Source organism: Chlorocebus sabaeus, chromosome 11, assembly GCF_047675955.1.
Source record: "Chlorocebus sabaeus isolate Y175 chromosome 11, mChlSab1.0.hap1, whole genome shotgun sequence".
Classification (NCBI taxonomy): Eukaryota; Metazoa; Chordata; class Mammalia; order Primates; family Cercopithecidae; genus Chlorocebus; species Chlorocebus sabaeus.
Genome location: NC_132914.1, coordinates 109293426 through 109320629, shown reverse-complemented (window position 1 = coordinate 109320629; position 27204 = coordinate 109293426). Strand labels below are relative to the sequence as shown.

General features: G+C 50.6%; 1 protein-coding gene across 9 annotated transcripts in view; it reads left to right on the top strand.

Annotated features, from left to right (window-relative positions):
* HECTD4 (HECT domain E3 ubiquitin protein ligase 4) overlaps positions 1-19969 on the top strand; it is a 222744-nt gene extending 202775 nt beyond the window's left edge. For 7 of the 9 annotated variants that reach the window (XM_008004780.3, XM_008004781.3, XM_037996501.2 and 4 more), the window contains exons 65-76: positions 1921-2027; positions 2766-2889; positions 7292-7482; positions 8884-9030; positions 9699-9818; positions 10504-10659; positions 12251-12354; positions 12633-12854; positions 15868-16034; positions 16403-16598; positions 16876-17098; positions 17618-19969. In XM_008004780.3, coding sequence (XP_008002971.1) covers positions 1921-2027; positions 2766-2889; positions 7292-7482; positions 8884-9030; positions 9699-9818; positions 10504-10659; positions 12251-12354; positions 12633-12854; positions 15868-16034; positions 16403-16598; positions 16876-17098; positions 17618-17754 — 1894 coding nt within the window. In that variant the 3' untranslated portion in view covers positions 17755-19969. Of the gene's footprint in view, positions 1-1920; positions 2028-2765; positions 2890-7291; positions 7483-8796; positions 9031-9698; positions 9819-10503; positions 10660-12250; positions 12355-12632; positions 12855-15867; positions 16035-16402; positions 16599-16875; positions 17099-17617 lie in introns of those variants that run through there. The other 2 variants (XM_037996498.2, XM_037996503.2) reach the window with 2 other exon arrangements.
* The last annotated feature ends 7235 nt before the right edge of the window (positions 19970-27204 follow it).

Sequence of the window (27204 nt, the reverse complement as noted above, 5' to 3'; positions counted from 1 at the left end):
GTCAAATCCTGACCATGCAGGCTGGAAAGTCGACCCATCTACATGAAGACAACATCTAAAATGTTGTACTTTTTTTTGTTATTGTTGTTGTTTTTTATTATACTTTAAGTTCTAGGGTACCTGTGCACAACATGCAGGTTTGTTACATATGTATACATGTGCCGTGTTGGTGTGCTGCACCCATTAACTCATCATTTACATTAGGTATATCCCCTAATGCTATCCCTCCCCCCGTACATTTTTTTAAATCCTACTTCTTTTAGCCACACAAATAATGCATAGTTATTATAGGAAGATTAGAAAATGTATAACGCCTTAAGCCCAGGAGTTCAAGACCAACATGGCAAAACCCCATCTCTACAAAACAATATAAAAATTAGCTGACTGTGGTGGCATGCACCTGTGGTCCCAGCTACTCAAGAAGCTGAGGCAGGAGGATGGCTTGAGCCCCAGAAGTCAAGGCTTCAGTGAGCCATAATCACACCACCGCACTCCTGTCCAGCCTGGGTGACAGAGCGAGACCCTGCCTCAAAAAAAAAAGAAAAAGAAAATGCATAGTGCCTATTGGAAAAAATTAAATTGCCCCATGCATAGCAACTACTTTTAAGTACATGACCTTTGATTTATGCCTCTATATTATTTTCTTAAGTTTTGAATGACTAAAATAGTATAAAATTCAAAAGCATGTGCAGTGAAAAGCCACTCTTTCTTCCGACCATTCTTAAGCCTTGAAGTTCCCCTCCCTGAGCCTGCAAGGTTACTTCTGTAGCCTTTCAGAAGAACCCTTTCTATAAATATAGAAGCAATTCTATACATATGCCCAGTGTTGGGTACCATACACAATGTCCACACCTTGCCATTTTTATTTTTTTTATTTTTTATTTTTTGAGACGGAGTGTCGCTCTGCCGCCCAGGCTGGAGTGCAGTGGCGTGATCTCAGCTCACTGCAAGCTCCGCCTCCTGGGTTCACACCATTCTCCTGCCTCAGCCTCCCGAGTAACTGGGACTACAGGCGCCTGCCACCACGCCCGGCTAATTTTTTGTATTTTTGGTAGAGACGGGGTTTCACCGTGTTAGCCAGGATGGTCTCGATCTCTTGACCTCGTGATCCGCCCGCCTCGGCCTCCCAAAGTGCTGGGATTACAGGCATGAGCCACCTCACCCGGCTGCCATTTTTATTTAATACTAATTTTGGAAATCATTTCAGGCCAGTACAAAAAGAATTCCCCATTCCTTTTTTAAAAAATAGCTACATGGCATTCCATGTGTGGATATGCATATAAATGTAATAGAATATTCTTTAGATACAGATCTATGACTCTCGAGTACACAGAGATGAAACCTTGATAGCAAAATATTACCTAGCAAGAATCGCTAGAGGAATTGTTTAACCAGAAAAATAAAGGTTTTTAAAAGTTAATTCATTATGTAGAAATGGTGTTTTTCAATCAGCACTGTCCCATAGTGCTTTCTGTGCTGGTAGAAATCAGTGCTATGTCTATATCTGTGCTGTTGGGTACAGCAGCCCCTAAGCCACAACTGACTATGGGGCATTTGCATTGTGGCAAGGGTGAACAGGAACTGAATTTGTGATCATATTTCATTTTAATTAACTTTAGGTAGCTATATCTGGCTAGCAGCTACCTTATAGAACAATGTAGCTCTAAAATATGTAGAAAGAGGGTCTGAAAAGAGTCTCTACAAGATTTTTCACATTTTAAGGCACAGATTTGTCCTTGTAATTTGCTCAGTAAACTTTCCTCACTTAGAGCAAAGGCGATCTTGAACCTAGCCCTGTCTGAGCCCTAAGCCCTAAGTTGGAGGAGGGGGCAGGAATGAATGACTGTACGAGGCTGTATATTTCCTATCGGGAGGAGGTGTGAACGTGCATTAGTCTAATTCCAGTGCTTTGGTCTACAGCAGGACTGCCTTAAGTGAGAAGAAGCCAACTGTGAAGCCAAAGTCACCAGAAAAGAGCAAACCAGATGAAAAGGACCCAGAAAAGTCCCCTACCAAAAAACAAGAAGGTGAATGAGCAGATGGGGCCTGGAGTGGGCTGGGACCTGCTTCCATCCTGGAGACTGGGCAGCCTCCCCGGAGCAGGCCTCTGCTTTTCCCAACTGGCCACTCTCCTACTGAGATGGCCTCTGCTCTGGGCTCTGGGTTCCCTGGGGTATCAGGCAGGGCAGCATTTCCAGAGATTCTGGGAAATATTCCTGGCCAGGGATCGCCCCTCGATGCCATCTTTGATGACCGTGAACTTGAGGAGGTAAAATAGCAGTTCCAGAAACACCACACGCCCAGGATGAAGAATAGATGATTGTGACCAAAAAGTGAAAATTGGGAAATCTGCATGGACACTTTCTTCTAGAAGGCACTGGCCTAAGCTAGCAGCCCGTGCTGGGGCAGTAGAACGCAAGCCTCCAGAAAGGCCCAGGCAGCATTGGAGAAAGCTATTCTTGTTGTCTGGAAAATTGCTTTGTCAGTCGGGGATGTTTTAGAGATTCATAGAAAGAGGGGACGTGGGAAACTGCAGCCTGTTGAGGGAGACAGAGCCCTTGGGGGCCTGGGCACATGAGGGCTTATGAGTGTCCTGTGCGCAGTGGGTTGTGATGGCAAATGACAATTCCCAGAGTTACGGGAGGGAGAGGGGAATTAGGTGGGTTGTGCCTTAAGGGAGCGGCTGTGGTGAGAGCAGAGCACATTGGAGGCGTGCGACGTGCTCAGGTCTCACCAGATTCCTCACACTGGACCCTTTCCACCAGTCCCTGAGGAAAAATACCTGACGCTGGAAGGATTTCACAAATTTGTTGTTGACCGAGCCAAGCAAGACATCCGCAGTGTCTGGAGGGCGATCTTGTCCTGTGGTTATGATCTTCATTTTGAGAGGTAAGAGGGTTACCCCTCAACTCAGTTGGCACCTTGCATAGAAATTGTTTTCAGCCAAGAGCATAATTTCTGAGGAGCTGGTCCATCTCCCCTGTTGATACTGCTTTCTGAGTTATTTCATAATTTCTGAGTTTTTCCCTAAGTGCTAAATGGATTTTCTAACCCATTTGTAAACAAACCTGTTCTTTTTCTCCACACTCCTGACTTGGAGGCTGTGCTGCTCAGCTTGGGCTGCTGTGACAGGACACCACACCCTGGGTGGCTTAAACAACAGAAACTTGTTCTCTCTCAGTTCTGGAGTCTCGAAGGCCCAGATCAAGGTGTCAGCAGTGCTGGTTTCTCCTGGGGTGCTCTTCTTGGCTCCCAGACTGCCACCTTCTCAAGGTCCCCACATGAAGCCTTCCCTCAGTACCTATCTGTGTCCTAATCTCCTCTTCTTACAAGGACCCCAGTCCTGTTGGATTAGGAGCCCACTCTGATGACCTCAGGCACCTCTTTAAAGGCTCTGTCTCCAAATACAGTCACACTGGGAATTAGGGCTTCAACATATTTATCTGTTTGGGGACTGGGAGGACACAGTTCAGTCCCATAACAGACAATTTCTTACCCCAAAGAACCTTGTCCTCAGAGTCACACTTTGCCTCGAGTCCCCATTGCCCTCACTCCTTCCCAGGCAGGGGCACAGCTAGGCCACAGCTCTCCAGGGCTCCAGGACTAAATATAGTTTCCCCTTTCTAGCTATAAGTGAATCCCAGGCACTCCAGAAATCACCCTGCCCTGCACTCCCTCTGGCTCACACGCGTGTGCACATACACACACACACACCCCTACTCAGCCTTATCCACAGCAAGTGCACCCGGCATCAATCAATGAAAATGGCTACCAGGCCGGGCACGGTGCCTCACACCTGTAATCCCAGCACTCTGGGAAGCACGAGGTCAGCAGCTTGAGACCAGCCTGGCCAATATGGTGAAACCCCGTCTCTACTAAAAATATGAAAATTAGCCGGGCAGGGGGTACATGCCTATAATCCCAGCTACTTAGGAGGCTGAGGCAGGACGATCGCTTGAACCCAGGAGGCGGAGGTTGCAGTGAGCCGAGATCGCGCCACTATACTCTAGCCTGGGCGACAGAGTGAGATTCCATCTCAAAAAAAGAAAAAGAAAATGGCTACCAAGGCCGAGCGCGGTGGCTCACGCCTGTAATCCCAACACTTTGGGAGGCCGAGGCGGGTGGATCACCTGAGGTCAGGAGTTCAAGACCAACCTGGCCAACGTGATGAAACCCCGTCTCTACTAAAAATACAAAAATTAGCCGGGTGTGATGGCAGGCGCTTGTAATCCCAGCTACTCAGGAGGCTGAGGCAGGAGAATCGCTTGAACCCAGGCAGCAAAGGGTTATAGTGAGCCAAGACTGCACCACTGCACTCCAGCCTGGGCAACAAGAGCCACACTCTGTCTAAAAAAAAAAGGCCAGACAAGGTAGCTCACACTTGTAATCCCAGCACTTTGGGAGACCAAGGTGGGCGGATCACCTGAGGTCAGGAGTTCAAGACCAACCTGACCAACATGGTGAAACCCGGTCTCTACTAAAAATACAAAAATTAGCTGGGTGTGATGGTGAGTGCCTGTAATCCCAGCTACTTGAGCGGCTGAGGTAGGAGAATCACTTGAACCTGGGAGGCGGAGGTTGCAGTGAGCTGAGATTGCGCTATTGCACTCCAGCCTGGGCAACAAGAGCAAAACTCCATCTCAAAAAAAAAAAAAGAAAAAGAAAATGGCTACCAAAACATGCTTTTTTTAAAAATCCATTTTCAGAATTAAGAAATGCTTTACTGCTTGCTACCAGCCTTTTGTACCATCATTGAAGGCTCAGAGTCAGTCCTTGAATGGATCTTGCATTATAGTGGCAGGGACAAGTTTTCTGAACTTGTTTTAGAAATCAGAAACTGGGCTGGGCGCGGTGGCTTACACCTGTAATCCCAGCACTTTGGGAGGCCAAGGCAGGCGGATCATGAGGTCAGGAGTTTGAGACCCGCCTGGCCAATATGGTGAAACCCCCTCTCTACTAAAAATACAAAAATTAGCCGGGCGTGGTGATGTGCACCTGTAATCCCAGCTACTTGGGGTGCTGAGGAGGGAAGATCACTTGAGCCCGGGAGGCCAAGGCTTCAGTGAGCTGAGATCCTGCCACTGCACTCCAGCCTGGGTGACAGAGTGACACCCTGTCTCAAAAAAACAAAAAAATACCCAATAAAAAGCCACATTCATAGGGGCCCTCTGGGGTGGTGATGATGCCCTGACACATCCTTCCTGCCTCACCGTAGACTTTTCTAAGGGAAGCCAAAGGCTTCTGCTTGGATCATTCAGCCTAGAGAGCCATGGAGGACCCCCTTCTGAAAGAGGCTTAGGTCTGTCTTTGAGCACTCTTTGGATTGGACAGAGGTGGCCTGTAGGAAGGAGACACCTGATACCGCCCCCTTCCCCTGGTCCCCAGGGTAATGTTCCCAATATGACAGGTGGCCCACTCAAGGTGCTACAGGCTCTGGAATTAGAGGCTGTGCCAGGTATCTGCCTGCCTGCCTGCCTTTCTTGGGTTAGTAGCCCAATATTTGTGGAATAAGGACATGCACCTTTTCTGAAAACCTCACACAGTGTCTACCCACCCAGAAGGTCATGTCCGGAATTTGGTGCCCACAGCATGGCTCTGTGATGCTTCAGTGAATATTTCACCCAACATTTTTCTGGAAGTACCTTTTTTCAGTCCCCTGAAGTGGGATCAGACAAGATATACTGCTCTGCAATCTGCTTTTTTTCCTTTGAGATAGGGTCTGACTCTGTAACCCAGGCTGAAGTGCAGTGGCACAGTCACAGCTCACTGCACCCTCAACCTCCTGGGTTCAGGTGATCCTCCCACCTCAGCTTCTCCAGTAGCTGGGACTGCAGGCACATGCCACTATGACCAGCTAATTTTTGTGGGGGGTTTTTTGTAGAGATGGAGTTTTACTGTTGCTCAGGCTGGTCTCAAATTTCCTGGCCTCAAGCCATCTGCCTGCCTCAGCGTCCCAAAGTGCTGGGATTACAGGCATGAGCCACCTCGACTGGCCTGCAATCTGCTGTTTAAAAATTTGTCCACATCATCCCATATTATTCCACTTGATCATTTTCCTGACTTCCTAGCGTTGCGTTGTTAGGTGCAGTGTGATTCAGCTAATCCCCTATCGGTGGACAGTTGTGTCTGACGTTGCTGCAGTAACACAGCCCTGCAGCCGTGCCCTCAGAAGCACACTGGGGCCCCTCTGTTCTAAGAGCTCCACAGGTGAATTCTGGAATGGGCTTGCTGGGAAAAGAGTAATGACATCAGTGACACCAGCAGCTGACAATTCTTGTGCATTTGGAACGTGCTGGGCACTGCTTCACAGGCATCCTGTCACTGAATTCTTATGACTGGCCAGGCGCAGTGGCTCACTCCTGTAACCCTAGCACTTTGGGAGCTGAGGCAGGAGGATGGCTTGAGCCCAGGATTTCAGAAACAGCCTGAGCAACCCAATGAGACCCCATCGCTACAAAAAAATGTAAAAATCAACCACGCACATTGGCTCATGCCTGTAATCCCAGCACTTTGGGAGGCCAAAGTGGGCGGATCACATGGTCAGGAGATCGAGACCATCCTGGCTGACACAGTGAAACCCCGTCTCTACTAAAAATACCAAAAATTAGCCAGGCGTGTCAGTGTGTGCCTGTAGTCCCAGCTAGTTGGGAGACTGAGGCAGGAGAATGGCATGAACCCGGGAGGCGGAGCTTGCAGTGAGCTGAGATCGGGCCACGGCACTCTAGCCTGGGTGACACAGCAAGACTCCGTCTCAAAAAAAATAAATAAAAATAAAAAAATAAAAATTTTAAAATTAGTCAGGTGTAGTGGCTTGCACTTGTGGTCCCAGCTACTGGAGAGGCTGAGTAGTGGGAGAATTGCTTGAGTCCAGGAGTTCAAGGCTTCAGTGAGCTATGATCACCACACTGTGCTCCAGCCCAGGCAACAGAGCAAGACTTTGTCTCTAAGGAGAAGAAAGTTTTGTGACACACTGCAAGCTGATGCTACTATGAGCTCCTCCTTCACCCTCACGTGCTGCTGCCAACTCTCGGGAGTGAGACATGGGTGGGTGCTTGGTGCCGCCTCCCAGAAGGCTGTAGCATTCCCACTCCCGCCAGTGTGCTTGGCTGGCTTCTTTTGAAAGAGCTTTCCCCATGAGGAGCGGTACAGGCACCAAGAAACAACCTGGAAGGCGAGGCTGTCTTCTCAATGTGCTCCAGGAGCTGAGGACAAGACTCTGTAAGAGAAATTCAACAGTCATCCCAGTGCACCCCGCCTCACTTTGCCCTTCTCCCCCTGTTCCCACCCCCAGGTGCGCCTGCATCGATGTCCGACACGCACAGAAGGCCTCAAGAAAGTGGACCCTGGAGATGGACGTGGCACTCGTGCAGTACATCAACCAGCTGTGCCGCCACCTTGCCATCACACCCGCACGGCTCCATCCCCACGAGGTGTACCTGGACCCTGCGGATGCTGTGGACCCCAGAGTGGCCTGTCTCCTGAGTATGTGGCCCTAGGCCTGTCCCCTCCCCTGATGCCTGATGCGGGCATGCCCCCTGACAAGGGGCGTTTACAAGGGCTAGATTCATTTAGACGCCCATCAAACAAACACTTCAGAACATGAACACCTGCTACGCACCAGGTGCGCGAGGAAGGAGGGGGCTGACGAAACAGGGAGAGCAAGGCAGGGGGCCAGGACTGTGGCCTAATTAGTCTGGGGCCTTTTTAAATGCCCATGAAAGCAAAGCCAGGGAGCAGATACAGAAATGCATGGCTGCAGGGGATGCCCAGGCCACTGCCTGGAGGCCCCACTGGGGCCAGGGCTGCCATGGGGAGTGAGAAGCATTTATAGTCTGATAGCTTGCAGTAGAGGCATTAGCCTTCATAATGGAGAACACCATGTTTTTATTAAAAGCTAGGATTGCAGGAAGTCCATTCAGGTGTCCCTGTCTTTCAAAAGAGAGAAAGCTGTTCTCTGGGCCGGGCGCAGTGGCTCATGCCTGTAATCGCGGCACTTTGAGAGGCCAAGGCGGGCAGATTACCTGAGGTCGGGAGTTCCAGACCAGCGTGACCAACAAGGAGAAACCCCATCTCTAGCCGGGCATGGTGGCACATGCCTATAATCCCAGCTACTTGGGAGGCTGAGGCAGGAGAATGGCTTGAGCCCAGGAGGCGGAGGTTGCAGTGAGCCAAGATCACGCCATTGCACTCCAGCCTGGGCAACAAGAGCAAAACTCCCGTCTCCATAAAAAAACTAGGATTGCACACAAAATATAAATTGTTAGTTCCCAGACGTCCCCCCTTTACAAGGTGTTGGTGAGCAGCTCATTACACTCGTACCAGGGGCTGTGCTCAGCCGCTTGCCTCATCAGCAACAGGTGCAGAGCCCTTGCTCTCTCCTGGGTGCCAAGGAGGTAAAGGTGGGCAAGAGGTTGTCCCTGACTTCCGTCTGTGGCAATGTGAAGGGTGAAGAACTGAAGGGCAGTGTGCCAGTAGCACAGTTTACTGGTTTTGATATGACATCACCATTGGGGGACGCTGGGTGAAATGTACACGGGACTCTGTGCCATTTTTGCAACCTCCTGTATTATTATTTCAAAATAGTAAGTCAAAAAATAATACAGTGGACAGCCCTGGCATGGCCCTGAAGGTAGATGAGGGGACCTTGGACTCCTTAAGAGCCAGCACCTCCATCTGGCCAGCCAGGGCCTCGCCCTTTGTGTCTGCTTGGCATAGGCACAGGCACATCAAGGGCCGCTCGCTCACTGACAGCGTCTCCAGGGTCCTAGGTAAAAAATCCACCAATCCTGTTCCCAGTGATAGGGACCCCCTGTGTTGCCTGTGAGTCAGGCATCTCAGCCGATCTGGCCAAGATCTCAGCCTGACTGCTCCTGCGCCCTGCAGACGTGCCCATCGAGAGCCTGCGCCTGCGCTTCGCCTTGCTGCAGTCCCTCAACACCACGCTGGAGACCTTCTTCTTGCCCTTGGTGGAGCTGCGCCAGACACCTATGTACACCCATAGCATCGCTGCCCTGTTGAAGGAGGCCAAAGGTCAGTGCCTGCACCCGCCCTGGCCCTGCAGGAAGAGAGAGGTCACCTGCAAGACGCCAGAGCCAGAATCCACAGGCAGGGTCCTTGGGCAGCCCCACAGGAAGATGCCTTCCCCCCGAAACCTTTCATCTAGCAGGCTGGGCTCCTCTGGAGCAACAGGTCCACCCAAGGGAAGTTACTTTAATTATAAAAATAACATATGCTCTGAAAAGTAAAATTATTTTTAAGATTTTCAAATTAATTAGAAATATATGAAGTTCTGTTTACTATCTGGCCTCCACATCCCTGCATCCCAGAGTGACATTGTTAACAGATGAGTATCTATCCTTCCAGACTTTTCTTTTCACATACAAACAGACATGTGTGCACACACAGAGCTTTTTGTCTTTTTTTAAATTAAAAATAGGTATCATTTTCTACATTCCATTTTGCAACTCTAGTTTCTTTGCATTGTTTCTGGAAATTGGGTGTCTCCTGGGAATGACAAAGGGTACATGCACTTAGCAGCTGGGTAGATGCGACACACCACCCTCCACAGTCAGGACCCGGCTCTGCTGCCACCAGCGGGCCTGAGAGTGCCACACCCAGGGACCTAAAGAGAGTCTTGGGGGGACTGGGAAGGAAGGGACAAAGCCCCACCCAAGCCTCTCCCACATTCCTCTCCTTAGGGCTGATCTTCTATGACACAAAAGTGACCGTGATGAATCGAGTGCTGAATGCCACTGTGCAGAGGACAGCGGACCACGCGGCACCTGAGATCACCTTGGACCCACTGGAAATTGTGGGAGGTGAGGTTGGCTGCAGAGGGCAAAAAATGCAAAATGGCAGTGCCTAAACACACTAGTGGATTTCTGGAACATAAAAGAAGCTTCTAGAAGAAGGGCATCCAGGGCTGGTGCGGCAGTTCCTCCTGTCGTTCTGCTGGAGCATCCTGGTGTGTGGCTTCCTGCTGGAAGGTCCCTTCAGGAGCTCGGGGAAGGGGCATAGCAGAAGGAACTTGGCTTCCGGGGGCCGCCCAGCTGCATGCGTCAGATGGGGCAGGCTTTGCTCTGATCAGCCGTGCGACTGCCAAAAATGGGGATTCCAGCATCAAAGGAAAGGGAGAGAAGGGCATTGGGGAGGCTCCCCAGAGTCTCTGCCACAGCGTATAGACAGACAGAAGGGATACGCGCAGAGGAAACGAGAGAGGAATTGGGGGGCAAGGACCTCCCTGAGAGGCAGAGGGAAGCTTCTAGAAGATGAGAAGGGTCCAAGCACTAGTGGCCCAGGAGGGCGGGTTCCAGAGGTGGGAGCCACAAGTGCTAAGGCACAGAAGGCTCTAAGATGTTCTAAGGGCAGAGAAGGCACAGGGGCCAAGTGAGGGAGCAGGGGTCCAGGGACAGGCACAGGCTTGCTAGGCCCGGGGTCTGTCCTCAACGGGAGGGCAGAGGGCTGCCACGGGGGGTGCTTTGATCAGCTCATCTCACTTTCCAGGGGAAATCAGAGCTTCTGAAAACTCCTACTTCTGTCAGGCTGCCAGGCAGCTGGCCTCAGTGCCGTCGTCTCAGCTCTGTGTCAAGCTGGCCAGTGGTGGTGACCCCACATATGCCTTCAACATCCGCTTCACTGGGGAGGAGGTCCACGGCACCAGTAAGTTGTGGCCCACCAGGCTCCCCTCTGAAGGAGCTGTGTTTAGTGTCCAGCCTTAGCCCCAGCTGCCCAAGACCTCCATTCCTAAGAGTAAAAGCTGCATCCTCAGCACCTGTGCTACAGAAGCCTGGTCTGCACCCAGAGTGGCCTCACACCCATGTCCTCCAGACCGTCCCCGTGTGGAAGCCTCAGCCAGTCCCTCCTGGGCTTGGGGATGGCACTTGTTCTCAGGGCCCTTCTCGGTGCCGGTTGGCCCCCTCCCCGGGAAGGGCCCTGGCTGAGGAGTTGGTAGGCCTGAAAGCTTGTGTGTGCCCCATGAGAGGCAGGGTGTTGGGGAGCCCTTGGTTAAGATGGCACCATCGCACTCTGCAAGGATGAGGACTGGCAGCTGAGCAAGTGCTCCCTTGTGACCCTCTCATGTTTAGCCCCAGACATTCAGGAAATGTCTCCACTGCAGATGCAGAAGAAACCTAGTTTCTCCACAGCTGGGCACCCTGCAGGGAAAGGCTGTCCGGGCAGGAGGGAGCCCCTACCCAGCTCCTTCTCCCCTTTCCTCTGATCTGCCCCCACGGGAATGCAGCTGCCTCCCAGACAGAGGACCCTGGCATCCTATGGGCAGGCCTCCTAGGCCTCTCTCAGAACAGCTCTGGTTCACTGACAGCCCAGACTCACGCACGACACCTTATCCTCCCCACAGCAGTGAACCTGCCCAGAGTGCCAGCCCTGGCCAGTCCTACACATAGGGAAACCGGGACTCCACAAAGCCAAGTCACTTCCCAAGGTCAGGCAGCCAACTGGGGTTCCAGGGTCCAGGCCCCTGGCCTTCCAAGTATCGGCAGTCGGGACACTCCTGCTTCTCCTTGAAGCAGAGGTGAGGGCCAGGCCCAACATCTGCCCCTGCACTGGGCCCCCACACTGGGTTTCCACGTGGCTCTGACCAAGCAGGGTGTGGGCACAGCTGTGCTCAGAGCTCCCTGACCTCAGGGTACCAATAGGGAACACAGGGAAGGCCAGAGGAGGAGATTTGCAAGGAAACCAAAGACCCATCTTGAATGGCGGCAGGAGAGGATGAGCAGTGACCGTTGCCCTTTGCACATTCACACATTTGTCCATTCACTTACACATTCTATTGGACAGACGCGAGCCCGGCCAGTGGGGGAGGCAGTGCTGAGTGAAACAGGTGGTCCTGCCCTCAGCCTGGCCCAGGGGCACAGACGTGGACCAAACAAGTCCACAACTCAGGCAGGCTTGCAGCTGTGAGAGGTTGCCTGTGTGGGGACCTGCGATGACCTCACTGAATCCTCGAATGGCCTTCGGGGAAGGTACGGTCACTCTCCCATTTGACAGACAGGTGACAGAGCCTCAGGGACATCTTGCCTTCTGTGGTATCACTGGGTGGTCCCACTAGTGAGTGGAGAGCAGGATTGGACCTGAGGCCTCCTAGGCCTGAGGTGGCTTCTTTCCACCCCGCCACAGCGGCAGGCAGGCCAGGGAAAGAGTAGCCGCTTCAGCCAGCAGGTGAGAGGGAGGGAACGGTGCCACCTCCCGCCAGGACGCCCCCAGGTGCCCATGTTTCTCATCTGTCCTGCAGGCGGCTCTTTCCGCCACTTCCTGTGGCAGGTGTGTAAGGAGCTGCAGAGTTCCTCGCTGTCGCTGCTGCTGCTGTGCCCCAGCTCAGCTGTCAATAAGAACAAGGTAGGCGGAGACCAAGAGGAGGCTCCATGTCCCCAAGCTCAGGTCCCAGTGCAGTGGCTGGTGGTGGCGGGGCAGCGTGTGTCTCATCGAAACTAAACTTTTTCAGAAACCCTCCCAATCTGTGGGGACAGGCCCTTGCCACACTGCCTGGGCAAGCTCTGGGAGCTTGCAGTGACTTCTCTCCTGCCTGCCACAGGGTGCGGTGGCCTGAAACACATGTTCCTTGGCGGGCACAGAGGCCCATGCCCAGGTCACCTCATGCCCACCTCCGCTTCCAGGGCAAGTACATCCTGACCCCGAGCCCCATCACCTACGGGGAGGAGCAGCTGCTGCACTTCCTGGGGCAGCTGCTGGGCATTGCTATTCGGGCAGATGTCCCACTGCCCCTGGACCTCCTGCCCTCCTTCTGGAAGACGCTGGTGGGCGAGCCCTTGGACCCTGAGCAAGACCTGCAGGAAGCGGACATCCTCACCTACAATTACGTCAAGAAGTTTGAGAGCGTGAGTACAAGGCACAGTTCTTCCGGGGGCGTGCAGCGCCCGGGGCCTCCCCGCCGCCTTGCTTAGGACTCCATGCAGACCCCGCTGCCTGCTGAGGCTGGGTTGGGATCCCCCAGAGGACCTTAGGGGTGTGAGCCATCTGCCAGGAAGGCTTGTTTCATAGGGACAGAGGCCTCTGCTGGCAGCAGAGATTGGAGGTAACATGACCAGCCCTGCTGGTCCTCCCACATTGGTGCTCGTCACCTGGCCATGGGTAAGGGCTCCTGGAGCTGAGTGAACAGGCACTGGGGGAACGGCTGTAGGGGTGCAGGTTAAGAGTTGTTTCAGGGCCTCAGAGCACAGGAGTCAACCCTGGGACCACCTGAGGTCAACCAAGGGAGAGGCGTCAGGATGGAGCCCTTCCTGCCTGTCCAGGGCACACGTAGGTTTTGAGAGCATGGTGCTGTTGCTCAGCACCCCTCTGGAGGTGGAGGGGGTCCACAGTCCCTCTGTTCACTCAGTGGCCGTCACTGAGGCCCTGTCATGGGCCAGACAGGCTCTGGGCACTCACCCTGTCCTCGGGGAGTGTCCAGGCTTGTCTCTTTCATGGTGGAGGGTGGAGGGCTTTATTCCATCATCACAAGGTCAGGAGGAAAGTGAGGCTCACCAAATGGAGGTGACTTGCCCAGGCCCTCACAGCTGGCAGGGAGCAGAGCCACCGGGAGCCCAGGGCTGCCTGCCTTGACTTCTGGACTCTCCAGCACCACACGCCCTGCAGCTGAGAGAACCATCCTGGCCGAGTGTGGAGGGCAACGTCCCACCTGGCGCCCCTCAAGGCCACGAGAGTGAACATCGTGCCTGAGGCCTGGCAGAAGCTGCTCTCTCCTGGGCCTCAGGTGAAGGAGGTGCCAGCTGCTTCTGCGTACGCCGGCAGAATACTCCATGGCCGACTGAGGCACTGCCTGGCCAGGTCTCTGCCATTGTCCCCCTGGGTCACTCAGGGCTGCCATTGCAAGACAATAGCAGAGCCAGAGTCCTGGATGCCCGTGGCTTCTCGGTAGAAACAGGCATGACAAGGCATTGTCTAAAGGGTGGAAGGAGAACACCCACAGTGGACTGAGGGTTTATGTGTCTCCTGCACTCTCCCAAGGAATCCTCCTGAGGCTCTGGGTGCAGCGCAGGCTGGGGCTGCAGGGGACGCGAGGCGGGGTCCTACAGGCCGGCTGAGGCCTCTGGCTGCAGGGATGGCCAGGGCCCCAGAGGGTGTGGGGTGCAGAACCACATGGTGTTGTGGGATGTGTACTGGAAAGAAATGCTCTCGACTTGTATCAGTGGAGCGTCTGCAGTGAAGGGGTAGGGAGGTTGCTACTAAGGAGACTCCAGACTTAGACCTGAATGTCCATCCACCTGTCACTGTCCCCGAGCTGCAGTCAGTCTCCTTTGGGTCTCACCCTGTCGTCTCCCAGGTAGCCCAGCAGACACAGTGCGAATCAGTTTCCCTGGACCCTGATTCTGGTCGCCAAATGTGGGGAGGCAGTAGCCTGTACACCTCCACAGACAGGACTAAGTCAGGGCTGTCTGGTGGCAAGGGACAGAAATCCCAGCCACAACCAGCTTTAGAAAAAATTGTTTAAAATTAGTTGCTCTTAGACTGGGCGTGGTGGCTCATGCCTGTAATCCCAGCACTTTGGGAGGATTAGGTGGGCAGATCACAAGATCAGGAGATCAAGACCATCTGGCTAACATGGTGAAACCCCGTCTCTACTAAAAATACAAAACATTAGCCAGGCATGGTGACAGGTGCCTATAGTCTCTGGCTGCTTGGGAAGTTGAGGCAGGAGAATGGCGTGAACCCGAGAGGCGGAGCTTACAGTGAGCCAAGATTGTGCCACTGCACTGCAGCCTGGGCAACAGAGCAAGACTCCATCTCAAAAAAAAAAATTAGTTGCTCTTAAAACAAAAACCATGATGGGTTTGACTTCAGGCAGGGCCAAATCCAGGTATTCAAACAGTGTCATCTGGTATTGGTCTCAGGCCTCTTATCCAGATTGCTTTAAAAAAGAAAAAGAGGCCAGGTGCAGTGGCTCACACCTGTAATCCCAGCATTTTGGGAGGCTAAGGCGGGTGGATCAGGAGTTCAAGACCAGCCTGGCCAAGATGGTGAAACCCCGTCTCTACTAAAAATACAAAAACTAGCCAGGCATGGTGGCAGGTGCCTGTAATCCCAGCTACTCGGGAGGCTGAGGCAGAGAATTACTTGAACCCGGGAGGCGGAGGTTGCAGTGAGCCAAGATCGCACTACTGCACTCCAGCTGACAGAGCGAGAATCCATCTCAAAAAAAAAAAAAAAAAGAAAGAAAAAGCGGTCTGGGTGCAGTGGCTCACGCCTGTAATCCCAGCACTTTGGAAGGCTGAGGCAGGTAGATCACCTGAGGTCAGGAGTTCGAGACCAGCCTGACCAACATAGTGAAACCCCGTCTCTACTAAAAATACAAAAATTAACCAGGCGTGGTGGCGGGCGCCTGTAATCCCAGCTCCTTAGGAGGCTGAGGCAGGAGAATTGCTTGAACTCAGGAGGCAGAGGTTGCAGTGAGCCCAGGTCACACCACTGCACTCCAGCCTGGGCAACAAGAGCAAAACTCTGTCTCAAAAAAAAAAAGAAAGAAAAGAAAAGAAAAAGCAAAGAAAGCAAAATTAGTCTCAGGCAGGCTCTCCCAGCACACGGGCAGAGGTGGCCTCCAGCAGTAAAGGGTTTCCCATCATAGAGTCCGCCCGTGCCAGTGAGACAGGATCGCTGCCTCCAAACAGTCATGGGAAAAGGCCTGGAATGTGGGTCTCTTCAGCCTGGCCTCGGTCACGTGCCCGGCCCTGAACTGATGGCAGGTTCTGATTGGCCAAGCCCATGTCACATGCCCATCCACACGGCCAAGGGTAGATCCCACCAGCTGCACCTGGGATTTGCCCAGCCACCTGGGGATCAGGGTTCCACTTCCCATGGCCTTGTAATGAGCCTCACTCTGCCTCCACCCTCCAGATCAATGACGAGACTGAGCTGGAGGCCCTGTGCGCTGAGATTGCCTCCCAGCACCTGGCCACCGAGAGCCCTGACAGCCCCAACAAGCCCTGCTGCAGGTTCACCTACCTGACCATGACGGGCGAGGAGGTGGAGCTGTGCAGCCGGGGCCGGCACATCCTTGTGGCGTGAGTGTGTGCACGTGGTGGGGGCTGGTGGGGGCTGGCAGGGGCTGGCCAGGGTATGACAGCAGCATCTGTTCCTGGGCAATGGCATGAGGACCTGGGTCAGGTGACAGGTGGATTTCACCAGGGGAGGGAGATGAGGCAGGATGGTGGGTGCCAAGAAAGAGGGTCCTCAGCAGAAGGGGTTTACTAAGAAAATAGCAGCTCTGAGGTGGCGGCACCAGAGGCAGGAAAGGACTGGGATGACCAGGGCGGCTGGGCCGCAGGCCTCTCCCAAGAGAGGATCCAGGACCTCCGGCTGAGTGGGTGTGGCTCCCAGACCCAGCCTCTTTGGTGGTGTTCTCCCTCACCTGTGCCCCTCACCTGGGCAGGTGGGAGAACAAGGACATCTATGCGGCAGCCATCCGGAGCCTGCGGCTGCGGGAGCTGCAGAATGTGGAGTGTGTGACGGCCGTGCGGGCTGGCCTGGGCTCCATCATCCCCCTGCAGCTGCTGACTACGCTGAGCCCGCTGGAGATGGAGCTGCGCACCTGCGGCCTCCCCTACATCAACCTCGAGTTCCTCAAGGTAGACGGCCCAGGGCCAGGCTGGGCGGGGAGGTGGTGAGCCCCAGGCCTGCCTCCCTGTCACCCTTAAGTCCAGCAGCAGGCATCGGCAGTGGCCTGTCTCAGCTCTGTCCTTGCCACAGACCTGTATCATTGTCATCGTTGTCATCTCCCTGTGCTCACAGCCCACACGCTGCACCCTGCCCTGGGATTGGGCCTGGCCCGCAGACCCCAGGGCTGGGGAGGCACTGGGTAGGTGGGGTTCCAGGGCTCCTGACACCTGGGCCTCTCCTCCCCAGGCCCACACCATGTACCAGGTGGGGCTGATGGAGACGGACCAGCACATCGAGTTCTTCTGGGGGGCCCTGGAGATGTTCACCCAGGAGGAGCTGTGCAAGTTCATCAAGTTTGCCTGCAACCAGGAGCGCATCCCGTTCACCTGCCCCTGCAAAGACGGGGGCCCCGACACCGCCCATGTGCCCCCGTACCCCATGAAGATCGCCCCCCCAGATGGCACAGCAGGTACCGCCCTCCCCTGGCCATTTCCCAAGTAGGGACACACTAGCCCTTCTCTGTTTGGAACTGGGGCTGCCAGGCCCCATGTGAAGGGAGAACAATGAACAGGAGCCCCACACGCCAAAACCCAGACATCACTGAGGATTAGGGCCGGGCAGGAACCAGCCATGCGGGTCTGCTGTTAGATACCTTCTCGTATCTCAAAAGAAGCTGAAAATCCAGAATGCTTCAAATCTTCTAACTTTTAAATGCAGAAAAATGGGTAAAAACAAAACAAAACAAAACATTTTGCTGGGCAGACAAACCCATCAGCAGTTTGGCACATATGCTGTCCAGCAGCTCTCTCCCCTTTTTCCTCCAAGAACTTCTCCCAGGTTCCCAGGCCCTCATCGCCATCCTGCTGGGCGCCAGGATTGGCTTAGGGCTACCCTAGGAGGCAAACCTGGAAGCGGAGGCCAGCCCAGCTTCCATGGGAGCCTCACAGACAGGGGCCCAACCCTCTGACGCTGGCTCGGTTTCTTGTAGGTTCCCCAGACTCTCGCTACATCCGCGTGGAGACCTGCATGTTCATGATCAAGCTTCCCCAGTACTCCTCTCTGGAAATCATGCTGGAGAAACTTCGTTGTGCCATTCACTACCGCGAAGACCCCCTCAGTGGCTGACAGGAGGAAGCCCCAGAATTAGGATGTCACTGAGGCACCTGCTCTGCCGGCTTGGGAAGCCACTACTGCAGCCCGTCCCTCCAGGGCCCTGCGTGAGGAGTTGGCAACATTTTGCTTTTCCAAACTTTCGTCCACGTTCCAGGGCCTCCTGGAAGACTTAACCTTTTGTCTTTGTACGTTTCGTGATGGGTTGGTTCTTTTGCTGCCTGTTTGTGGTCTATTTGTAGGATAGTTTAGTTCCCAGACAGTTTGTGTCTAATTTGATCTTCTTGGACATTGTCCCTCGTGGCCACCAGATTCTAATGCCATAAGGCCCCAGCTGGTTCCCCATCACAGAACCACCGAGCAGGAAGCCAGGGGTACAATGACCTCAGCCACACAGAGCATCCGTGCTTTAGCAGAGCGCCTCCACAGACAAGCCTGTGGCCAGCCCTCCCCTCTGGCCTCCAGCTGGAGTTGCTCCAGAGGCAGCCCCAGCAGGCCTCCCTCCACCTAAAGGTGGCTGGGCCAGTTGCCCAAACATGGGAGACACACAGGGAGCTTTATATGTTCATCTTCCTGCTTTAGAACTTGCTCCCAGTCTTGGTTTTTCTGAGGAAAAGCCCACAGTGGTTTCCCTGTGCGTCCCAAACCTCCCTATCTGCCATCTGTCTCTTCTGGGCCCTAGTCTGACAGTTTTCATCTGAGGCCTCCTCAGGAGCAGGAGACTCAAGGGTTCATCCCGACCTTAATTCACAGAGCCTAGCTGGGTGCATCCCAGCTGCAGGGGGTGAGAAGACACCCAGAGGTGGGAGACAGTGCTCAGGTGGGGGCCTCCTCTGAGACTCTGGTTGAAGAGGAAAGCACATGATTCAAGCCTACCCCACAAAAAAGGAGCACAAAATGCTCAGAAATGGCCCTTCCTCCCTGCAGTGACATAGGACAAGGGAAAGGGCCACACCCCCGTTTTCAAAAGAGTGGACTGAGGAGCTCTGCTCAATTCGGGGTCTGCTTTAGTGACCCAGACACGCAAGTCCAGATGGAGACTCCAGGGGAGTCCTTCTGCCCCTCTGGCCAGCCCTGCCTAGCACTCCTCATCACCCCACGTAAGTGTGTGTGCCAGGGCCGGGCTGCCTCCAGGCTCACCCACTGCCCCAGTGCATCTTTGCCCCAAATAGGTCTTTGTCCAATGGTACTCTGTTCATGAGCAGCACAGGCCATCTTGTTGGACACTGTCACTTTGGGCCTTGCCAGGTCTCACAATCACATCGCTGTATTTATTGTATAATATTGTGAATATTGGAAGTTTTGAGTGAGTGCTATCTAGAAGGTTTTGGAGTGTGGATGCTGGTCCAAGAAAGAAGATGCGCCCTGGCCTGCTGGAAAGATTGTGAGTTCTAGAGATAGAGCCGTTAGCATCCATCTCCTCCCTGTAACTCTTAGGAAATGCATCAAGGACCATTATAGAAAGGATCCCCTGACCTCAGGATGAAATCGACCTAGGGTTAATCATGACAGCTGCATCAGTTGTATTTGATGCGAGTCACCTCTGGAGGTGAGTGCCCGCAAGCAGTTCCCCTGTTTTGAAAGAAGATGGTCAGCCCACTGCCTCCCCAGCAGCCACAGCTCCCTTGCGGGGGGGGGGGGGGGGGGGGGTGTCACATCCAGGATGTATTCCTGACAACAAGGATCCTTTTATTTTCATTTCTGCAAAACGAAAGAGCCTTTGGATTTATTAGAAGTGGTTTTTCCTCCCTGTATCTTTAAATTCTTGGTTCTCTTTAGTCCTCATCCCTTGAATGGACTTGTCAGCTACCTCCCCAGGAGGAGTTCAGAAGCTTCTGTTGGCCATCACTTGAGTAGATGACAGCTGTAAGGTATCTGCTGCTAACATGGCTGCTTCTCCGAGAGCACATTGAGGTCCAGACAGTTCCAAACCTTGGCCCTAAAAAATGTGTGCTGTAAAGTTACTTGATGTATATTTATTATAATTATTTATGGTTGCATTTAACAAACTTTTCATTCAATCTGATGCTATTTACACCATGCTGTGTAAAGGAAGCTCACTAAAGGAAAAAAGTCACACCAATAAATAACCTTCATCTAATTTTGATTTACCTTAAGAGTTGTGTGATCATCTACTCTTGCTGAGCAAGTTCAAAGACTGGCATGCTTGGATGGCTCTGATATTTAAGTGCTGCCAAGTGGCTAGGAATTAAAGTGTTTCTAATTATTATGGTCTCTTGGCATTTGACGTGATTCTTACCCCATGAGGCTTTTAAACTACCCTTCCCCAAACCTGACTCTTGAGTCTGTGCATTGCATGTAGAAATTACGAAGGCAGGGGAATCCAAGATCAGAGCTAAACCTAACCCTACATCCCCTGCCCACTTTTTGTCCTGGCAGCTAGTCTTTGCACTTGGGCCTGGTGTGGGCATTTTTCTCAAGCGGATTGTTACCGTGGCAGAGTCTGGGCCCCTGAGACACAGCTCCTCCTTCAGGAGCAGGTGGTGGATGTAGACCTACCTTGTGCAGAAGGGACATACAGGAAAGATGTGAGGACTTGCTGAGTCCTGCTGTCCATGATCAACACTCCGCTCCCTTGCACAGCTGCCTCACCGGCCAGGGAGCCCAGGTTGGCTATACTCTGGATAATCTCAGTTCTCTGTGACCTGCTTGTCCCCTCCTACTGTTCCATGGTAGTCTTCACCCAGAGTCACTTTATTCTCATGCTTTCAACTCCACCTTTCTTGTACTTCATAAACACTAACTTTGGAAGGGTGGCAAGATGACCAAGTAGGAACAGCTCTGGTCTGCAGCTCCCAGCGAGACCAACACAGAAGGCAGGTGATTTCTGCATTTCTAACTGAGGTATCTGGCTCATCTCAATGGGACTGGTTAGACAGTGGGTGCAGCCTACGGAAGGCGAGCTGAAGCAGGTTGGGGCGTTGCCTCACCCAGGAAGCACAAGGCATTAGCAAACTCCCTCCCCTAGCCAAGGGAAGTCATGAGGGACTGTGCCGGGAGGAATGGTGCACTCCAGCCCAGATACTACGCTTTTCCCATAGTCTTCACAACCTGCAGACCAAGAGATTCCCTCCCGTGCCTACACCACCAGGGCCCTGGGTTTCGAGCACAAAACTGGGCGGCCGTATGGGCAGACACCTAGCTAGCTGCAGGAGTTCTTTTTTTTCATACCCCAGTGGCACCTGGAATGCCAGTGAGACAGAACAGTTCACTCCCCAGGAAAGGGGGCTGAAGCCAGGGAGCCAAGTGGTCTAGTTCAGCAGATCCCACCCCCATGGAGCCCAACAAGCTAAGATCCACTGGCTTGAAATTCTGACTGCCAGCACAGCAGTCTGACGTCAACCTGGGATGCTCGAGCTTCTTGTGGGGAGCAGTGTCTGCCATTACTGAGGCTTGAGTAGGCGGGTTTTCCCCTCACAGTGTAAACAAAACTGCCAGGAAGTTCGAACTGGGTAGAGCACACCACAGCTCAGCAAAGCCTCTGTAGCCAAACTGCCTCTCTAGATTCCTCCACTCTGGGCAAGGCAGCACTGAAAGAAAGGCAGCAGCCCCAGTCAGGGGCTGATAGATAAAATTCCCTTCTCCCTAGGACAGAGCACCTGGGGAAAGGGGTGGCTGTGGGTGCAGCTTCAGCAGACTTAAACATTCCTGCCTGCCAGCTCTGAAGAGAGCAGCCGATCTTCCAGCACAGCACTTGAGCTCTGCTAATGGACAGACTGCCTCCTCAAGTGGGTCCCTGACCCCCGTGCCTCCTGACTGGGAGACACCTCCCAGCAGGGGCCGACAGACACCTTATACAGGAGAGCTCCGGCTGGCATCGAGCAGGTGCCCCTCTGGGACGAAACTTCCAGAGGAAGGAACAGGCAGCAATCTTTGCTGTTCTGCAGCCTCTGCTGGTAATACTGGTCTGGAGCGGACCTCCAGCAAACCCCAGCAGACCTGCAGCAGAGGGGCCTGTTAGAAGAAAAACTTAACATACAGAAAGGAATAGCATCATCAACAAAAACGACATCCACACAGAAACCCCATCCAAAGGTCACCAACATCAAGGACCAAAGGTAGATAAATCAACGAAGATGAGGAAAAACCAGCGCCAAAAGGCTGAAAATTCCAAAAACTAAAACACCTCTTCTCCTCCAAAGGATCACAGTTCCTCCCCAGCAAGAGAAGAAAAGTGGATGGAGAATGAGTTTGACGAATTGACAGAAGTAGGCTTCAGAAGGTGGGTAATAACAAACTCCTCCGAGCTAAAGGAGCATGTTCTAACCCAATGCAAAGATGCTAAGAACTTGAAAGAAGGTTAGAGGAATTGCTAACTAGAATAACCAGTTTAGAGAAGAACATAAATAACCTGATGGAGCTGAAAAACAGCACAGGAACTTCGTGACGCATACACAAGTATCAATAGCCAAATCGATCAAGTGGAAGAAAGGATATCAGAGATTGAAGATCAACTTAATGAAATAAAGTGAGAAGACAAGATTAGAGAAAAAAGAATGAAAAGGAATGAACAAAGCCTCCAAGAAATATGGGACTATGTGAAAAGACCAAACCACATTTGATTGGTGTACCTGAAAGTGACAGGGAGAATGGAACCAAGTTGGAAAACACTCTTCAGGATATTATCCAGGAGAACTTCCCCAACCTAGCAAGACAGGCCAACATTCAAATTCAGGAAATACAGAGACCACCACAAAGATTCCTCAAGAAGAGGAACACCAAGACACATAATCATCCCATTCACCAGGGTTGAAATGAAGGAAAAAATGTTAAGAGCAGCCAGAGAGAAAGGTCGGGTTACCCACAAAGGGAAGCCCATCAGACTAACAGCGGATCTCTCTGCAGAAACCTTACAAGCCAGAAGACAGTGGGGGCCAATATTCAACATTCCTTTAAAGAAAAGAATTTTCAACCCAGAATTCCATATCCAGCCAAACTAAGCTTCATAAGCGAAGGAGAAATAAAATCCTTTACACATAAGCAAATGCTGAGAGATGCTATCACCACCAGGCCTGCCTTACAAGATCTCCTAAAGGAAGCACTAAATACAGAAAGGAAAAACCGGGAGCAGCCACTACAAAAACATACCAAATTGTAAAGACCATCGACACTATGAAGAAACTGCATCAACTAACGGGCAAAATAACCAGCTAGCATCATAATAAAGGATCAAATTCACACATAACAATATTAGCCTTAAAAGTAAATGGGCTAAATGCCCAAATTAAAAGACATAGACTGGCAAATTGGATAGAGTCAAGACCCATTGATGTGCTGTGTATTCAGGAGACCCATCTCACGTGCAAAGACACCTCATGTGCAAAGACACACATAGGCTCAAAATTAAGGGATAGAGGAATGTTTACCAAGCAAATGGAATGCAACAAAAATCTGGGGTTGCAATCCTAGTCTCTGATAAAACAGACTTTAAACCAACAAAGATTTTTAAAAAAGACAAAGAAGGGTGTTACATAATAGTAAAAGGATCAATGCAATAAGAAGAGCTCACTATCCTAAATATATATGCACCCAACAGGAGCACCCAGACTCATAAAGTAAGTTCTTAGAGGCCTAGAAAGAGGCTTAGACTCCCACACAATAATAGTGGGAGACTTTAACACCCCACTGTCCATGTTAGATCAATGAGACAGAAAATTAACAAGGATATTCAGGACTTGAACTCAGCTCTGGACCATGTGGACCTAATAGACATCTACAGAACTCTCCACCCCGGCCAGGCGCGGTGGCTCACGCCTGTAATCCCAGCACTTTGGGAGGCCGAGATGGGCGGATCAGGAGGTCAGGAGATCGAGACCATCCTGACTAACACGGTGAAACCCCGTCTCTACTAAAAATACAAAAATTAGCCGGGCGCGGTGGCGGGCGTCTGTAGTCCCAGCCACACGGGAGGCTGAGGCAGGAGAATGGCGTGAACCCGGGAGGCGGAGCTTGCAGTGAGTGGAGATTGCGCCACCGCACTCCAGCCTGGGCAACAGAGCAAGACTCCGTCTCAAAACAAAAAAAAACAAAAAAAACAAAAAAAAACAAAACAGAACTCTCCACCCCAAATCAACAGAATATACATTCTTCTCAGCACCACACTGCATTTATTCTAAAGTTGACCACATAATTGGAAGTAAAATACTCCTCCGCAAATGCAAAAGAATGTATTATAACAAATAGTCTCTCAGACCACAGTGTAATCAAATTAGAACTCAGGATTAAGAAACTCACTCAAAAACCATACAACTGCAATGGAAACTGAACAATCTGCTCCTGAATGACTACTAGGTAAATAATGAAATTAAGGCAGAAATACATAAGTTCTTTGAAACCAATGAGAACAAAGACACAACGTACCAGAATCCCTGGGACACAGCTAAAGCAGTGTTTTGAGGGAAATTTATAGCACTAAATGCCCACAGGAGAAAGCAGGAAAGATCTAAAATTGACACCCTAACATCACAATGAAAAGAACTAGAGAAGCAAGAGCAAACAAATTCAAAAGCTAACAAAAGACAAGAAATAACTAAGATCAGAGCAGAACTGAAGAAGATAAGAGACATGAAACACCCTTCAAAAAATAAATAAATCCAGGACCTCATTTTTTCAAGACTAACAAAATAGACCACTAGCCAGACTAATAAAGAAGAGAGAAGAATCAAATAAATACAATAAAAAACAATAAAGGGGATGTCACCACTGATCCCACAGAAATACAAACTACCATCAGAGAATACTATAAACACCTCTATGCAAATAAACTAGAAAATCTAGAAGAAATTCATAAATTCCTGGACACACACACCCTCCCAAGACAACCAGGAAGAAGTCAAATCCTTGAATAGACCAATAACAAGTTCTGAAATTGAGGCAGTGATTAATAGCCTACCACCCAAAAACATCCCAGGACCAGATGGATTCACAGTCAAATTCTAACACAGGTACAAAGAGGAACTGGTACCATTCCTTCTGAAACTATTCCAAATAAAAGAAAAGAGGGACTCCTCCCTAACTCATTTTATGAGGCCAGCATCATCCTAATACCAAAACCTGACAGAGACGCAACAAAAAAGAAAATATCCCTGATGAACATCGATGCGAAAATCCTCAATAAAATACTGGCAAACCGAATCCAGCAGCACATCAAAAAGCTTATCCACCAGTCGGCTTCATCCCAGGGATGCAAGGCTGGTTCAACATACTCAGATCAATAAATGTAATCCATCATATAAATAGACCAATGACAAAAAACACATGATTATCTCAATAGATGCAGAAAAGGCCTTCAATAAAATTCACCTCTTCATGCTAAAAACTCTCAATAAACTAGGTATTGATGGAACTCATCTCAAAATAATAAGAGTTACTTATGACAGACCCATAGCCAATATCATACCGAATGGGCAAAAACTGGAAGCATTCCCTTTGAAAACCAGCACAAGACAAGGATGTCCTCTCTCATCACTCCTATTCAACATAGCATTGGAAGTTCTGGCCAGGCAGTCAGGCAAGATAAATAAAGGGTATTCAAGTAGGAAGAAAGGAAATCATACTGTCTCTGTTTGCAGATGACATAATTGTATATTTAGAAAACCCCATTGTCAACCAGTTGCAGTAGCTCATGCCTATAATCCCAACACTGTGGGAGGCCAAGGCAGGCAGATCACAAGGTCAGCAGTTTGAGACCAGCCTGGCCAATATGGTGAAACCTGGTCTCTACTAAAAATACAAAAATTAGCTGGGCATGGTGACACACGCCTGTAATCGCAGCTACGCAGAAGGCTAAGGCAGGAGAATCACTTGAACCCAGGAGGCAGAGGTTGCAGTGATTGTGCCATTGCACTCCAGCCTGGGCAACAGAGTAAGACTCCGTCTCAAAAAAAAAAAAAAAAAAGAAAAGAAAATCCCATTGTCTCAGCCCAAAATCTCCTTAAGCTGATAAGCAACTTCAGCAAAATCTCAGCATACAAAATCAATGTGCAAAAATCACAAGCATTCCTATACACCAATAACAGACAAACAGAGAGCCAAATCCCATTCACAATTGCTACAAAGAGAATAAAATAACTAGGAATACAGCTTAGAAGGGAAGTGAAGGACCTTTTCAAGGAGAACTACAAACCACTGCTCAAGGAAATAAGGACACAAACAAATGGAAAAGCATTCCATACTTATGGATAGGAAGAATCAATATTGTGAAAATGGCCATATTGTCCAAAGTAATGTGTAGATTCAATGCTATCCCCATCAAGGTACCATTGAGAATTAGAAAAAACTACTTTAAATTTCATGTGGAACCAAAAAAGAGCCCGCATAGCCAAGACAATCCTAAGCAAAAGGAAAAAGCTGGAGGCATCATGCTACCTGACTTCAAACTATACAAGGCTACAGTAACCAAAACAGCACGATACTGCTACCAAAACAGATATATAGACCAATGGAACAGAACAGAGGCCTCAGAAATAGCACCACACATCTACAACCATCTGATCTTTGACAAACCTGACAAAAGCAATGGGGAAAGGATTCCCTATTTAATAAATTGTGCTGGGAAAACTGGCTAGCTGTATGTAAAGCTGAAACTGGATCCCTTCCTTACACCTTATACGAAAATTAACTCAAGATGGATTAAAGACTTAAATGTAAGACCTAAAACCATAAAAACCCCAGAAGAAAACCTAGGCAGTACCACTCAGGACATAGGCATGAGCAAAGACTTCATGACTAAAACACCAAAAGCAATTGCAACAAACCCAAAATTGACAATTGGGATCTAATTAAACTAAAGAGCTTCTGCACATCAAAAGAAACTATCATCAGAGTGAACAGGCAACCTACAGAATGGGAGAAAATTTTTGCAATGTATCCATCTGACAAAGGGCTAATATCCAGAATCTACAGGGAACTTAAACAAATTTACAAGAAAAAAACAAACCCCATCAAAAAGTGGGCGAAGGATATGAACAGACACTTCTCAAAAGAAGACATTTATGCAGCCAACAAACCTGAAAAACAGCTCATCATCACTAGTCATTAGAAAAATGCAAATCAAAACCACAATGAGATACCATCTCACCCCAGTTAGAATGGCGATCATTAAAACATCAGGAAACAACAGATGCTGGAAAGGATGTGGAGAAATAGGAATGCTTTTACACTGTTGGTGGGAGTGTAAATTAGTTCAATCATTGTGGAAGACAGTGTGGTGATTCCTCAAGGATCTAGAACCAGAAATATCATTTGACCCAGCAATCCCATTACTGGGTATATAAATCATTCTACTGTAAAAACACATGAACACGTATGTTTATCGCAGCACTGTTCACAATAGCAAAGACTTGGAACCAACCCAAATGCCCATCAATGATAGACTGGATTCAGGAGATCGAAACCATCCTGGATAACATGGTAAAACCCCGTCTCTACTGAAAATACAAAAAA